The sequence below is a fragment of the Sminthopsis crassicaudata genome, chromosome 3 (assembly GCF_048593235.1).
Source record: "Sminthopsis crassicaudata isolate SCR6 chromosome 3, ASM4859323v1, whole genome shotgun sequence".
In the NCBI taxonomy this organism is placed as follows: domain Eukaryota; kingdom Metazoa; phylum Chordata; class Mammalia; order Dasyuromorphia; family Dasyuridae; genus Sminthopsis; species Sminthopsis crassicaudata.
This window is the reverse complement of record NC_133619.1, coordinates 3,160,175-3,177,391: the sequence shown is the minus strand read 5'-3', so window position 1 is coordinate 3,177,391 and position 17,217 is coordinate 3,160,175. Positions and strand designations below refer to the sequence as shown.

Genomic DNA, 17,217 nt, shown 5'->3' with positions numbered 1-17,217 from the left:
ATTGTCTTTTTATCCCCACTGCACCAGACATGGTCTGGCAATGACTGATGGGGGCTGGATTAGGAGGATGTGATCTCTCTCCGTTCCTCATACCAAGCAGCCATTTAATTACATCCCTTCTCTTGATCCCTCTCTGAATCATTGCAGAGCTCGGTTTTATCCAAATGAAACACATCCTTTTACTCGTTCAATATTGTAAAAGGAATAGAAGAATGAAGAATGTAAGCCTCTTGAAAGAAGGGAACATTTCATTTCTGCCTTTGTCTCCCCTGCATTCATCTGGTGCATAGTGGATGCTCAATGCACACATGCTTACTGAAGCATTCAAGGAGACTTTAGAGGGGAAGTGTTGCTTTCGGTTCTCCCTATGATTACCTAATACTGTGTGATTACTTCAGGACACTCAGCCTTTGATATTTTATTAAACTTTTAACTGATTTTCCTGTCATCCATTTTTTCCTACTCCATGTTCTAGGACTTCAAATTGTGAGCTGAAAATTAATCAAAAATAATCTTTTCCATTGACATTTATTTTCCAATATCTTTTATTCCATCACTAGAATATAAGCTCTTTGGAGGCAGGAACTATTTCTCATTTTTTTACTATCTTCAGTGCCTTATACAATGTACTTCAATATAGTACTTAATTTAATTGAAATGAAATATCTCTTAAGTCGCTGTGCTAGAGATATATTCCATCTCAGAAGTCCTTTATGACTTCCTCTTGTTTGTAGCACAGTCTAAACTCCAATTGTTGGCATAACTCCCCACCCCTGCTCCCAAACTACTTGATACTATGTTCTGCCTATCTGCCTCCCCAAACCTATCAATGTTTCTATATCCTCATTCTTCTCCCAATCACACTCCAAACTATTGTTCATGCCATTCTGGTTGCTATCTGGATTACCTTTATTTTTTTTTCTGAGGCTGGGGTTAAGTGACTTGCCCAGGGTCACACAACTAGGAAGTGTTAAGTGTCTGAGACCAGTTTTGAACTCGGGTCCTCCTGAATTCAGGGCTGGCGCTCTATCCACTGCGCCCCCTAGCTGCCCCCCTTCTCTTTTATTCTTGAATCAAAAATATTTTGGCAATGTTCAATTTCCATTTCACTCATGAACTTTTCCTAAAAGATTAAGTCTCACTAAGATCACTCTGAACCCCTCGGGTCTCATTGTAACTATATTAAATCACTTAATTCCAGGGACTATTGTCTGACAATTTTGCATTTGAATGCCTTATCTTCCCAACCCTGATCAAAAGTGAAAGCCATGCTTTACACTTTAATTTCCCCAACAAAGCCTAGTCTCAGACACATAATTGCCTTTTTTTTTTTTTTTTTTTTTTTTTTAAAGGCAGTTGGGATTAAGTGACTTGCCCAAGGTCACACAGCTAGGAAGTGTTAAGTGTCTGAAATCAGATTTAAACTCAGGTTCTCCTGACTTCAGAGCTGGTGCTTTATGTACTGTGCCACCCAGCTGCCCCATAATTGGTGCTTTTGAAACACTTGTATTGTTTCTTATCCAAATTATTAGCCACATTCAGATACACTGTGACTCAAAAACAAAAGCAAAAAAGTCTTGACACATAAGTACAATTAAAAACTAGACAAAAAAATCTAATTAGCCCAGGATATCAAAATTTGCCACTTGATCTCCCCCCTAACACTACCACATAACTTACAGGGTTCTCCTGAGTTTCCTTTTAAAATGATGATCAGGAAAATTTGGAAGGGGGAGGGTTATTAGTCCAAGAGTTTTTAAAATTAGTTTTAGAGCTAATGAGAGGAAAATGCTCCACTAAAACCAGCATATCTTTTGCATAAGAAGTATTAATGTATAGTGTAAGTAATATAAATTTAGAGGAACATAGTCTTATCAGAATCAGAAAAGATCTTCACTGTTGAGTCTGAGTTTTTGATTTATGGAGAAACTTCCACCCAGAAAGCAGGAATGATTAGTCCAAAGCCCATACAACAATTAAGTATAGAATCAGGATTTGAATACAGGTCCGGTTCCTATTTAATTAAATATAAGTCTTAAAAAAGGCCAAGAAATAATCATTGAAAAGAATGGTAAACTTGGCGGGAGCGGAGGAAAACAGGACATAGATGATGACTAGGCAAAGGTCCTCTCACAGATTCCTGGGATGGTCCCAAATTTTCATTTGGATTGAGTACTCACCTCCATTCCACTGTATATCACTGGGATGTCAGCAAACATAATGAAAAGAGTCACACCAAGGGCAGAGATCAGTAGGAATGAAAAGAAATCTGAGGGACACAAACAAAATAGGATTATTCTGGGAAGACCCTTTGTGGATTCACATAGTGGAATCAAGACTCTCTTAGTAAACTAGTTTGCTATCAAAAAACATAGCATTATAAATATATGGGGAACTTGTCCAAAAAAAAAAAAATAAGGCCAAGAGCCATTCTACAAAAGTTAAGTGGTGAAAGAATGATAATGTATGAAAGAAGAAATGCATACTATCAACAACTATTTGAAAGATTGTGCCAAATTATAAAAGAAAAGCAAATTAAAACACTATTTCAGTGTTAGAGGGGTTGTAGGAAGATAGGAGCACAAGCTCTTGGTGCCACTGTGAATTGACCCCATTGTTCTGGAACAATTTGAGATTATGGGAAAAGCTGCTAACTTGTTCATAGGCTGTAACTCTGTAATGATTCTCCTGCTGGATATATCCTTATTCGAATTTCAGTGGCAAAAAAGATTTTCATGCATGTCAAAATAGTTAAAGCAGCAAAAATTTGAAAATAAATTTGGTATTCACTAATGTCAGTATATAAACATAATAAACTGTTAGCTATGGGTGAGGACAAATTTGAAGAATTAAGAGAAGCATGGGGAAATGTTTGTAAACTGATACAAAGGGAAAAAGACATTACATGAGCAATATTCAAAAGGAAAATCAACTACTTGGAAATGAGTTCTTTGTGGAGATCTTTGAGGAGGGGCTAAAGAGCTAGTCATGTTAGAGTGAGGATTCTTTCATGACTATTAGTTGGACCAAATGGGCACCTTTCAACTCTCGAATTCAATGGTCCTATGAATGTACACCATGATTGAAGTGATATAAGTATGGAGGACCCTCAGAGACAACAGAATTCAGATCAAATATCATTGATGATTCCAGATGACTGGAAATATCCTTTCTCTCTGTTCAGAATAAGTGCAATAAAAGGATGAAATGTTATTTGATCTACCATTAACAATCGATCTATCATAAAGTTTGGTTTAATGTTTTCTCCGTTTTGGGGAAAGTATTATATAGACATTGCTTTAATAGAAAGGTTTGGTATATAAAGGTTTCATGACCAAGATACATAAAAAGCTGATTCAAATTTATAAAATGGAGAACCATTATCCAATAGAAAAAAGATCAAAGGATTTGAACTGACACATTTAAAAGAAATTAAAGCTGACAACATCTGGGAGAATGATGCAAATCACTTAAGAACTGCAAATTAAAATCTGAGATTTCACCTCACCCCATTCAAACACGCAAAGATGACAGAAGCAGAAAATGAAAAATGGAGGGATTGTGAGGAAACGGGTAAAGCAGGGCATTTTTGGTAGAGCTGTGAACTGATCCAGCTACTCTAGAAAGCAATTTAGAGAGAGGTCTTAAAAATGCTACTAAACTAGGTGGTGTCTTTGACCCAGCAATATCGCTACCTGGCTTATATCCACAAAGAAATCAGAAGAGGAAGAAAAGGATCTATTTGCATAAAATTGTAACAGCTCTTTTTTACGGTAGCATAAATTTGAAACCAAGGAAATGTCTTCTTGGAAAATTGCTAAACAAATTGTGACATTTGAATGGAATATTATTGTGTCAAAAGAAAAGATGAAAGATAGTTTTCAGAAGAAAATAAGAAGACCTCTATGAACCAACACATAAATGAGCAGAAACAGGAGAACACTTGTATTTTGAAACACTTGTATTAAGTTTCTTGCTTATCCAAATTGTTAGTCAGATTCAGATATACTGGGACTCAAAAACAAAAGCAAAAAGGAGTCTTGGCACATAAATACAATTAAAAACTAGACAAAAAAATCCAATTAGTCAAGTTTGCCACTTGACCTCCCCCTAGCACTACCATATATTATACACATTATATACAGAATACTGTATATAATGACAACATTAGAGAAAACAACCTTGAAAGAGATTAGAATTTTGTCAAAACAAGAATCCAAAATAATGAAGATGAAACATATCACCTTTTCCCAAAGAGATGACCCTGAAATGTAGAGATAGACACTTTGTGGCATGGCTAATGTGAGAATTGGTTTGGCTGGATTATATAGTTATGGATCTGAGAAGCTTATCTTTTTCTTTTTTTTTTTCTAATGATGAGAAGTGGAAGGTGTAGTGGGAGGAACTGATGAATTAAAAATGTTACTTAATTTAAATGTTCAAAAATATTTTAAAAGGGTGATTGTATCAGAACCAAAATATTTAAGTACAATAAAAAAAGTTTTGGTGAGGGCTGCATCTCCCTGCCAATAAATAATACATGAAGGATAACAGAGGATTCCTTAGTGGAATCTTCCTGAAGTTTCTAAACGTGTACTTTTACTCTTAGAAAGCCTAATATCTGAGTTCCTCAAGCATCATCTACCTCATTTATAATAAACTAACCATGCTCCAGTGAACACCACTTGCCACAACTGCTTCCAATACTTATGAATGTACAACTATGATTGAAGTGATCAAACAGATAGGGGTGGGGGAAGATGGCATTGACCCATTCCTAAGTTCTTGATTAGACCAAGCTCAATGTACAAGCATTTATTGAAGACTGATTATATACCTTGTACTTGTTCTCTCAGGTCTGTTAACCAATCAACAAGTTAGCTGTTAGCGCCTACCATGTCAGACATACAGAACACTGTATATGATAGCATTAGAGAAAACAACCTTGAAAGGGATTAGAATTTTGTCAAAACAAGAATCCAAAATAAGAAGATGAAACATATCACTTTTTCCCAAAGAGATGATCCTAAAATGTAGAGATAGACTTTGTGGCATGGCTAATGTGTCATTCAATGACAAAAGGAAATCAATTTCTACCCTCAACAAAATTGCATTCAATGGGTGGCAGGAAGAAGACAATATGTACAATGGGGAAATCTTGTGCAAATTCAAGGAGACAAAATCAAATTTAGACAAGAACAAGAGGGTAAGTTTGGTGGGACAGAAAAGTGTGTCAAGGGAAGAAATGCATCATCAGGTAAGAAAGGTAATCTTGGCAGTTGTGAAGGGATTGAAATACCCAAAGGAGGAATCTTTATGTGATCCTAGAGATACTATAATAGGCAACCACTGGAATTGATGTAGGGCCTGATCTGTGTTATGAAAAATTGCTTTGGCAACCAAATGAAGGATGGATTTGAGAGGAAATAGAGGCCAGTTAGAAGGCCATCAACATGGTGAAAAGGCATGGCGAAAGACAGAGGCTTGCAATAGGATAGTGGTGAAGGGGAGAAGTAAATTGTTGTGAGAAATGTTGAAAAAGGGAAAAAAAGATATGATTTGGCAAAAGATTGGATACAGGTGGTGATGAGTGAGGATGAGAAATTACGGATGGGACAAGGTTGTGAGCTGTAGTGATTGGAAGGATAAGGGGCCCCTTGTTAGTAATTGGGAAATTCAGAAGAGGAGTAGATTCCAGGGGGAAAGTAATTGATTACTTTTTGTTTTTGAGATATCTGAAGAACACTCAGTTGATAGTTCAATAAGCAGATTAAAAGTGGCCTAAAGCATGAGAGAAATTAAACGGTTAAATCCATAGATCTGGGAGCCATGTGCAAAACAGTAGCAATGGAATCCATAGGAGGTGATGAGATAGTTGAAAGAGAACTCAGCACTGAATCTTTGGGGACACTCCTAGTTTGGGGTCATAATATGATTGAAAATCCAGCAGCAGAGACTGCAGATCTGTGACCAATAGATGCCATGGCCCTTCTCCAGCCAGCTGGTTTTCCTCTCAATGTCTGCTCTAGTATTTAGCATGGTATTTTTACAATTTCTCAATTTTATGTCTTTCCCCACTAAAATCAATCTAGACTTTTGCTTTTTGTTATTGCAAAAGTAAATGCCAAACTGTCCTAAACTAATATCTACAGAAATTGTACTGAACGTTATGTCAAGGTTAGATCCTAGTCCTGGTTCTTCTACTTTCAAATTGCCTGACATTGGGCACCTCCCTGTGCCTCAGTTTCCCCATGTATAAAAGGGGTGGATTGAACTAGATGGTCCCTGAAATCACTTCCAACTCTAGAATTATGATGCAATAGTCTTTCTATGCCTCAGTTGCCTTCTATGTAAAGTGTGTAGGTTAGGCTAGATGGCCTCTGAGGTCCATTTCAGCTTCAGAAGTTTGGACTTATAGTGCCATCAGCAAACTGTAGAGGGTCCCTTGCCCACTTGGCTGTGCAACATTCATTGCCACCTTTTAGTTAAATTCTCAGTTTAACCTTCCTGAGGAGCACTGTACCCCCACCCTTCAGGAAGAAGAATTTAGACAGCCAGTGAGTTCATGCATTCCTGAATAGCCCTCAAGATCCTTTCCTATAATGAGGAGTAATAAAAAGCCTTCCCGGTCTTCTTGTCTACAACTGTGTGGACTAGTCTGAAATCCTCATTTTCAATGGTCTCTCCCAAAGGGAGCTAGGAAAGACCTGAGTTCAAGTGGATTTCTAGGACACTACTTGTGTCAGACTTCCTGCTCATTCACACCACAGACTTCTCCTATACACATTCTGCATCAATTGGGATGAACCATAGGTGCTTTTATGAAAGCCAATCATCACTATTGATTTTCATACTATAAGATTAAAATTGAGCCAGGCAGACAACACAAGCCGATTGTCTTGGTAAATGGCTTCCTACACTGGCCTACTTGATAAAATTATATCAGCACATGTGATTAGTTAATCACACATGTCCTGTAACAAGGAGTTACGGGCAATCAATAAACATTAATTAAGCATCTCCTATGTGCCAGGTATTGAGCTAAATGCTAGAGACGAAAAAAGAGACCAAAGCAAACCAAAATGTACACATAAGCTATAAACAGGATTATTTTAAAAATAATTAAGAGAAGGCACTAGAATTGAGAGGGATTGGGAATGTTTTTCTGCAGAAGACAGAATTTTAGTTGGTACTTTAAGGAACCAAGGAAGTCCAGAGGTAGAGTTGAGGAAGGAGGACTTTTCCATGAAGAATAGGCAGAGAAAATACCCTGAGCTGAGAGATGAGTATCTTGGGAAAAGCCAGGAGACCAGTGTCATTGGATCAAAAAGTATATGTTGAGGAGCAAGAAGACTGGATAAAACTAGATATAAAAAAAGTTTTGTATTAAAGCTGGAGCTGACAGGGAACTGCTGGAGTTTTTTGAATAGAGAGCTGACAAGGCTGAACTCATTCTTTAAGGGAAATCACTTTGGTGTCTTAATGGAGAATAGACTGAAATGGGGAGAAACTTGGGGCAGGCAATGGTCCAGATGTGGGGTTGTACCAAGGTGAAGAAAATGTCTGATGCTGCAAGACAGGACAGATGTGGTAAAGGTAAATCGACAAGAGATGCTGCAGAGACAAAACCGATAAGAAATGTTGCATAGGTGAAATAAACAAGCCATGTTGCAAAGATGAAATCCATAAGAGATCTTGAGGAAATGAAATCAACAAGAGATGCTGCAAAGAGGAATGAAATCGATAGGAGATACAGAGGTGGAATTGACAAGAGATGTTGGAGAGATTAAATCAACAAGAAATACTACAGAGGTGAAATCGACAAGAGATGCTTCAAAGATGAAATTGATCAGAAATGTTGCAGAGGAGAAATTGACAGATCCATCTGTCTTTGTGTCCATATGGCCCTTACTAGGTTTTAAGCTCCAGTTCAGGACTTTATGCTCACAAGAAGAGTTTACTGTCACTAGGTCTTAGCTGAATGGGATGACTTCAATCTGAACCCATTAAAATGATCATTCCTTCTGCTTTACACACAGTAGGTGCTCAGTAAGTATTCATGGAGTTTAATTTAGCTCTTGCAAAAATCAAACAAAAATAAACAGATTTTTCACTCAAGCAAGAATGATGTCAGTTGCTTTTTATGAATCATCAAAGCAGAGTTTACACATTTAGCTGCATTATGCCTGCTTTCTAATCCAGAGTTTCTTTATCCTTTTTTTGTGTACAGCCTAGAACCCATTGCCAACCAGTCTGGGAAAGCCTTCTCAGAATATCATTTAAAAATGCATAAAAGCAGAAGTCAATTCTGCTGAAAAACAGTAAACTTAATGAATTCATCATTACTTTACAGCAACATCTTTCTGTATGTGTGTGCATATTTTTTGTTATTTAATATTTTATTTTTCCTTAGTTATAGGTAAAGCAATTTTAACATATGTTTTTAGAAGTTTGAGGTTCAAATTCTCCCCCTTTTTCCCTCCACACCCCTCACTCCTCATTGAGAAGGCACATGTGAAGTTAGCAGCCTCTTGTTTTTTTTAATCTTTAGGCACTTGCTATAAACACTCAATTAGGGATATGTCTACAGAGAGGTCAGTGTTTAGGAGCCGGAACTATGGAGAAGTATACTTAAAACAAGGTGTTAACTGAGTAGAATCGATGAGAGATTCTCTAGTTCCCATATATACTTAGTACTTAGCATGGTGATGTAATGGTTCTCTAGTTCCCATATATACTTAGTACTTAGCATGGTGATGTAATGGTTCTCTAGTTCACACATATTCAGCATTCTGTGATGATGTAATTGTACTAAGGTATATAAGTGCTGAGGATTGGACATGAGACACTCCATCTTTGACCAGCCTCCTGGTGGCTCTCCTGCCTTCATCACTCCTCCACTCAAGACCAAGGACTCAGGCTGATCCTGAGGATTTCCAGAAAGCTAGCCCGAACATTATAGACCTATTCTTTCTGGATGTCAGTAAAATCATTTATTATAAAAATTAAGTTCTCTGACTAGCTCATATCTATTGTTCTCTCAGCTCTGAAGCTCCATGGTTTTCCCAGATGAGACCAAGTCTACCTGACTGTTTCCAGATGAGTGGGCTTCTGTGTGCATGGTCCAGCTTTCCCAGGTGTACCATGGTGATCAATGGAATTCAGTAATTCTCTTAGAAAGTTATTATCACGTAATCAAGCACAGCCAAAGGGGTATATTGTGTGCCTGAGTGTGTGTGTGTGTGTGTGTGTGTGTGTGTGTGTGTGTGTGTGTGTAGGTGCTGGGGGTTATACAGGTTGACATGACTTCTTTTGTTTTGCTGAAACTCTGGTGAGGAAAGGACCCTGATGAGCTCTCTGAAAAAGCCCTCTCAAACACAGATACTCACAGTTGGTGTAGATAGGCTTTCGGAACGGCTTCCCCCTTGAGAAGATGAAGGCCACAATGATGCAGTTGAATGTGGTAATGGGCCACATGCTGGTACTCTCAAAACTCAGGACGGAATTTGGGGTCAGAGTCCCATTCCCCATCATCAAGTTGCTGTTTCCAGTAGCATTGGAGAAGGGATCGCTTCTGTTGGCCATGTAGCACCCGCTGCAAAGAAGCACCAGAAAAGAGACTCTACTCTTAACTGATTGGGAGGGTGGGAGTGAGTGATCTGAGCCTTGTTATGTAGTCAGGCGATGTCTGCCTGCTTGCTGAGACCAAGTCAGTCACACAACCCGTAAATGTCCTTGAATGGCACTAAGTAGTGGAGACACAAAGACTAAGACTAAAAGGCTCAGAAAGGTTGGAAAAGGACCCTTCGTGCACAACTGATGAGGAAACGTGGGAAAACTCCGGCTATGTCTTTCACTGACACTTTACCAAGATGTGGTTTCCCGGCATCCAGTTCCCAGAGCAAATTCTACCAAAGCCCTGATAGTTTGGGCTCCTGGTGCAGCACCTGCTAACCCGCAAGAATGTCCTTTGGCCACCTTGCTTGATTGGACACCAGTTCTCATCTTCAAACAGTGATCAACAAGTACTTACTAAATGCTTCCCTAGTGTCAGATGCCGTCCTAGGCATTCCACGGAATAAGTAAAATATTCCACAGAAGAAGCAAAAGCGTGAAACAATCCCTGTTCTCAAGGACTGTGTACTTTATTAGGAGAAATAACATGTGTACACATCTACATATACCAATTAAGCACAAAGAAATACATGAGAAATGACATGAGAGCTATATTTATCTTGGTGCTGTATAAATTTACCCATGTCTTTCTCTTCCACTTTAGAATGTAAGCCCCTTTTGGGGAAGGATAGATTCATTCTTCGCACTTGGATTCTCAGGGCCTGGCACATAGTAGGTACTTATTAAGCACTTGCTGACTGTGTACACATCTACATGTACCAAATAAGCACATAGAAATACATGGGAAATAACAGGAGACTATATTTATCTTGGTGCTGTATAAATTTACAGATGTCTTTTTATTCCATTTTAGAATATAAGCCCCTTGTGGGAAGGATATTCATTCTTTGCACTTGGATCCTCAGGGCCTGGCACATAGTAGGTATTTATTAAGCACTTGCTGATTGTGTACACATCTACATGTACCAAATAAGCACATAGAAATAAATGGGAAATAACAGGAGACTGTATTTATCTTGGTGCTGTATAAATTTACCGATGTCTTTTTATTCCATTTTAGAATATAAGCCCCTTGTGGGAAGGATAGATTCATTCTTTGCACTTGGATCCTCAGGGCCTGGCACATAGTAGGTACTTATTAAGTACTTGCTGATTGATTGAATGGGCTAAATGCAAATAAGTGAGGAGGTGCTACCAATGAGCTTTCCAAGAAGAGCAAAACAGATGTTTTGCCAACAGGGTGGGTAGCAGGGTGAGAGGGCAGAAGAGCAGAATTTGCTGGATTTATTCTTTGATTGCAGCAAGGTAGAATCATAGACTTTCATGTAAATCAAGGCCTGGCAGAAGGCAGCTTTTGTTGTCGAGTGTTTATTACTGTGTGGTGAGAGAAATAATTCTGTCACAGGCCCCGAGTTTGCATGGCTGCTGATAAAAGCTAATAAGTCTCTACTGCAAGGGAGATTCTCTGTATCAAGAAGCTGCTCGCCTTCTCCAGTAATATTAGAGAGAAGATTGAGAGAGGGTTTGTCCTTGTTAGCCTACTAACAGGATGGAGAAGAGCCAGGGCTGGGGGAGAAGGGGAGGGGGTCTGATGGATTTCAAACAAGCCACTGAAGGAGGAAGCTTTGATTCTCTTCCTCCCCCCCTAATAAAGTGGAGCCGGCTTTCATTTTTGTTCCACAAAGCTTCCTTGCTCAGAGAGGGCCTTCTCACTCTATTAGCAGGAAGGGAAGCCTCCCCTCCACTTTCTCTTTGTGCTTTCCATCAAAAGCAGAAGCACCAAGCATGACTAGTGGGACTGCGCTTCCAGCCCACCTGGCCTAATCTGCCAAAAACAAGGAAAGGAGGATCAGGCCCGTGGCGCCCAATTGGCCCGAGGACCGTCCCAAATCACTTGGCAGCAGCACTTGGCTAATGATGCAGATGAGCCTGGCCTGGCCTCCCCACTGGAAGGCAGGGGAGCAAGCACTGACTTGGCAGGGTGCAAGGATGACCAGTAGCTTGGAAAATTGCAAAGGAATCTGGTTTCCATGGTGACTTAAAGACTTGAAGAGAAACAAATAGAAAAGCAGAATGAGAATTCAATGAGAAATAATGGAGCTTGTGACAAAAGGGGAATGGTCCCCATGCAATGGAGGTCTGAATAATAACAAAGACCATCCCAAGAGCTAGGAGAAACTTTTCTTTAATTGACTGGACTGTATCCTGATGTGTATAAGGAGCCCCTGGTGTTGGTCCTCCTCCTCTAAAGCAAGTCAGTGCCTTCTGTAGGGTCTCAGAGTGTGGCCAGAACCATGTGCCTGTGTTGTTCAGGATGGCATGATGCAGTGTGTGATGCTATGTTTAGTACAGTTCAGCAAGACTGGGTACATGAGTCCAGTAATAATAAACGGCACACATTTCTAAGCAACAAAGGTCTTCAAAGGACCTGACAAATTATATCTCATTTGAACTAGGTAGGTGTCCCCATTTTACAGATGAGGAAACTGAGGTTAAAAGACTTACCCAAAGTCCCATAACCAGTCTCTGATACAAGATTCAAACTCAGGGCTTTCTGTGTAGCCACTGTTATAACAGTGGTTCTTAAAATGTGATTCATAAGCACTTGGGGAACCTTTCAGGAAATCTGTGGTTCAAAACTGTTATAATAATAATAATATACTTTAATTTCTGATACAACAAATATTAATGGCTTTAATCCATATTTAACAAAAGCACTTTAGTGATGGTAAAGGTGGCCATCATAATTTGTAAGAGCCTTTTAAGATCCAAAAGTTTAAGAATCACTGATACACAGGATGGAATAAGATGGAATAGGATGGGATGGGATGGGATATGGAGAGAGGAGAGAAGTGAGATAAAGTAGAAGTCTTATAGTGTTACGCCATATTGGAGAATCTAATCACAGTATTGAACAAAAGAGTATATAGGATGGCCTAGCATTATACTTTAGTATTATAAAGCAGAGCACGTTATTATATTGCCATGTTTCTACAGTACTCTAGAATACTGTCCCATGTATAATACTGTCTAACAATATAGGAACTTTTCTTGATAGGGAAGACTGTTAAATGCAGAAACAGGAATCTGGGAGAAGGGATGCTATGGAAAGGGGCAGCTAGGTAGGTACAGAGTGCCAGCCTGAAGTCAGGAGGACGTCAAATCCAGCTTCGGACTTTTACTGGTTGTGTGACCTTGAGCAAGTCACTTAGCCCTGTTGGCATCTGTAAAATGAGCTGGAGAAGGAAATGGCTGTCTACTACCTTTGCCAAGAAAACTCAAAATGGGGGTCACAAAGAGTGAGAAACAACTGAAAAAATAGCTGAAAATACTGTAGAAGTTTTTTTTTTCTATGAGGTCTTTGAGAATAAGATAAAGTCTCATCTTTCCAAGGGCTACACTTCTACAACCCCTACAAGCCCTTCTACAACATGAGATCACAGATCTTGATGGTATTTTACATTTTGATGCAGACAGTTTTGTCCCCTGCAGCTTCCCTTAAATGAACACCTCTGCCAGCCTCACCTGTACCGATGGGCCTCACAGTACCAAGGCTGCTGCTTGACAAAGAGGAAAGCCCAGAACTGTGCAATGCCCGAAAAACAGGTGTTCAGAAAAACAGAGAGCAGCAGCGGGGGCGAGATGAGCTGTCCGGCAGGTCGGTATGGAGCCAGCTTGGGGTACGCATGAGTGGAGCTCACTGAAAAAAAAAAAAAAAGAAAGAAAGAAAGAAAGAAAGCAGCGTTATCCCTGCTTTCCATGCTCATACACTGAGGATATCCCCCAGAGATTGTTTGTTTTCAACTCTGCGAGTATTTAAACCCTGGTTATTCTCTGGGATCTCAGGCCTGATTTAGAAATAAGAAGAAAAGGCTTAAAAATTGCACCAGCATTAAACAGGAAGCTGTATGGCCCCAGGCAGAATCTTGAGGGGCATCTTGGAGGGGTTCCCAAGAAGACTGACCCTTGGAGCGGCAGCATTTTGTGTGCTACTGCTGGAGAAGAGACCACGAAGTGGAAGCTTCATTCTGACTGAATTGCCACTTACGTGCAGTCCCCCTTGACCATCTTCTGAATCTGAGTGGCTTGGATACCTATAGAACATCTGCATATGTACATTCATGTAAATGTGTCTCTGACACCTTATACATATATATATGAATATATCATCAATAAAACCATTGTAAATAACCAGTTGTCAGGATGTGAGGCTGTGTAGCATGGAGGAAAAAGACCCTTCCTTAGAGTCACATTCTACTTTTGCCATGAATTGTCTGAGCAAATTTGGGTAAATCACCAAAACTAACTCTCCAAGACTGCAAATTGAAGCAAAGCGCCGATCTCTGCTGACAGCTGGAGCTTTTTCATCCAGCTTTTCTACACTGATCTCATCAATAGAAACAAACAAATGGATGTTTTCCACCATGGCAGGAAGCCTGGAATCTTGAGGATTCTGTGAGCCCAAATCTGGGTCAATTCTCCATGAAGCTGGAAAGGGTTTGAGTTTGAGGGCTGGTTTCAGCACCAGTCTCTGTCCAGTCAGAAATGCTCCCCATCGGAAGGTTGAGCCTTGGAGGATGACTAGACGTTTAAGGGCCCAAGTGTTAAGAGCACGAAAGGGCCGTAGAGCCTCTCATTTGACAAAGAGGGAAACTGAGGCCCAGATACATGAAATGCTTTGTCTTTCGCAGTAAATATCAGAGCCAAGATTCTAATCCAGATCTTCGAGTCAGCTGACTTGCCCTGAAATCTGGAAGTTTGTAGAACTTCTGATCCCTGAAAGTAGTTTTAAAACCAACTCAGAATGGGGAATGTGGGTCATGGGGGATGGGCCTGGAAAGGAATTTGGAGAAGGCTCAGTTATGACAATGTATGAGATGCTCGGGGGAGCAGGCAGAACTTGGGGCAAAATTCAGTTTGCTGGACCATGGAACTCATCAAACTTTCTTCTTCTTTCTCCCTACAACATCCCAAAGGTTCCCCTTGTCCAAAAACACAGCAGCATCTTCCACAGTGGGCACTTTAGAAATGTTTAATTGAATTCAATTGCATTGAGTATAATTGAAATAGAACCTGAAAATTGCTTCTAAATTGGGAGTTGGAAGGGGTCTTAGCCGAGTCTAAACCTTTCTCTTTGCCAATGGCCTCCCAGAGAAGGGACTACATCGGGTGTTTTGATTGGCTTCCTTCTCAATGTTCCTGACCTATCCTATTGGGCAGGAGTCAGGGCCTTTGCAATTGCTAGAAATACAGAAGTGCCTGATCCAAACAGCCAACATGTGTTGGAGAACAGTTCTTTGCCCAAATTAAGGCATCTCTTTGAATGATTGAGACTTTCTAACATCCTGACTGTCCTTAGTAGAATTCCTAGAGGCTAATCATCCACTAACTCCATCTCATGGCTACCCAACAACCTATGTCACCCTCTCTCCATTTACTAGCTGAATGACCTTGGGAACATCAAATCCCCTTGGTCTGCAATTTCTCTTCTTTAAAAATGAAGGTGTTGAACTGTATTTCCTCTGAATCTCCTTCTGGCTCTGGGGCCAAAGTGTGAGGACCCTTTCCTTCTCGGGACATCAAAAGACAAAGAAATTTGCAGTCAGGAAACCCTAGTCACAGCAATTCTTTTAGTCATACTCTCTCAAGAGTGGGAAAAGTATCAAGCTGCCCTTTGTGTAGGAAATAAGGACGTTTATTTTTCTTTACTCTGCCCAGATTGGTGGACATGCCCTGAGTCAGCCCAGCCTCCTCATCCCACCTAGCCTCCATTGAGACTAGACCTTGACATGATGTTGCCATCTGGAGGCCACTCTAGTGATCCGTGTGTGAGCAGCAACCCCAGGATCACAGAACCAAAGCTAGAAGTGACTTCCTAGGCTTTCAAAGCCCCCTTCCAGTTGCCAGATGATTAAAAAGCGCTTTCCCAGGTCCTCTAGCATAGAAAGTGTCCAAGGCAGGATTTGACCTCAGCTCTCATTGACTACAGCTCCAGGAATCCTCACCACAAAATGGGCCTCCACTCTAAGGATGTCAGCTTTAACAGAATTACAGGCCCAAAGAGCCAGAATGAGCAGGAGATGCTAGAAGGCTATAGACTTACAGAGGTCTTCAAGGTTATCTGATTAACCCTTCCTTTACATGTGGAAAAAAACTGAAACACAAAGAGATGAGCAGACCTTCCTAAGGTAACACAGTTTCTAAGCATCAGTCAGAATTCTAACCCAAGTCCTGTGATCCAATGAATGGTGCTTCCACTCCTCCATGATATCTGACCCCAGAGGCCCAGAGAGGAGAGGATGTGTTCCAGATCACATTGCTAATACCTATCATCTAGGAACTAGACCTCCCGAATCTCCTTCTAGTCACCTTTCTAGTCCTCTGCCTCCTGCCTTGTCTCACCATTGCGCATCCTCTAATGATGGTCTGCAGAGTGAAGTAAAAGAGAACAGGAAAGGAGGCAATATGAGGCTCTCTGTGATTTTGACTTTTTAATTTTGTTGGCCCTAGTCAGAGATATATCATTCAGACCCCCTTTGGGCAGCCAGCACCATGACATCCGGGTTATTAATGAACATTTAGGAGACAGGCAATACTAATGCCGTGCACCGAAAGAAAGTTTCTGTATTATGAATAGATATTTCCATCTCATAAACCCCGATTGACAGCACCTAGCCCTTGTTGGTGAGCAGGACAGTTCATCTTTGGGTTCTTAAAATAAATGAGCGATGTCAGCCTCTCATGTTTTAAGATGTGTGTGAAAGCCTCCAGGAGGCTCAGGCCTTGTGTTGTTGGATAATGGATTCCTTTCTCATTGTCTTCACATTAATGAGCAAAGAAAGCCTGGCCAAAGAGAAGGCAATCGCTTTTCTTCTTCACTAAGAAATAATATCAGTTCCTAGAGAAATGGCGTTAGGAAAACTTGAAGAAAGTCAATGATCCTATAAAGCCCAGGTTATTTCCCAGCTGACCAACATCTCCCCAAGATAGGGGCTAAGTCATGAATCATCCCCCTCCTCTTTTTTTCCAGGCTTCATGAGATTCTGGTGTGACGTCCCAAGAGGTCAATACCTGACAACTAAAAGCTGAGCGGACCCTTTCTAAAGCAGTGGTCAGAAGGAGGTTTTCCAAAGCATCCCATCTGAGGCAGCCTGGGAACTATTGCAGGCTGAAGGAGTTGATCCCAGACGTGTTAGAACCCAATGCCTCTTATCTTTTTTTTCCTCCCAAAATTCACAGGACAATAGGTTTCCTCAAATAAAGGGTGCTCTCAGGGATTTTCTGGTCTGCAATGATCCCTCCTCCCACTTACAGAGAAGGCTGAAAGGCCAGTGGGGCAGGAGCTACTCCCCTCTCTCAGCTTCATTAAGGGCTTACTTGTTAGACAGACCATCAATGTGATTCCCACATCCTGCATGAGGTACTGGTAGTTCCCAAAAAGCTGCAATTGCTAAAAGAGAAAAAGAAAAGCACATGATTATGCATGTTGAGGCTGAGGGGAAGTGGGAAGACCTGGTGGTCACTTGATGGGAGGGAGAGCTTAGGCAAGATCTACCCAAGATCTACTGGGGTTGGTAAGGG

General features: G+C 40.5%; 1 protein-coding gene across 3 annotated transcripts in view; it reads right to left on the bottom strand.

The window, feature by feature from the left end:
* The window catches only part of ATP13A5 (ATPase 13A5), a 104,064-nt gene that overhangs the window by 3,571 nt on the left and 83,276 nt on the right, over window positions 1–17,217 (bottom strand). For 2 of the 3 annotated variants that reach the window (XM_074297833.1, XM_074297834.1), the window contains exons 25-28: window positions 17,014–17,086; window positions 13,162–13,336; window positions 9,390–9,595; window positions 2,181–2,269 (exon numbers count right to left, since the gene is read on the bottom strand). In XM_074297833.1, coding sequence (XP_074153934.1) covers window positions 2,181–2,269; window positions 9,390–9,595; window positions 13,162–13,336; window positions 17,014–17,086 — 543 coding nt within the window. Of the gene's footprint in view, window positions 1–2,180; window positions 2,270–9,389; window positions 9,596–13,161; window positions 13,337–16,948; window positions 17,087–17,217 lie in introns of those variants that run through there. The other variant, XM_074297835.1, reaches the window with a different exon arrangement.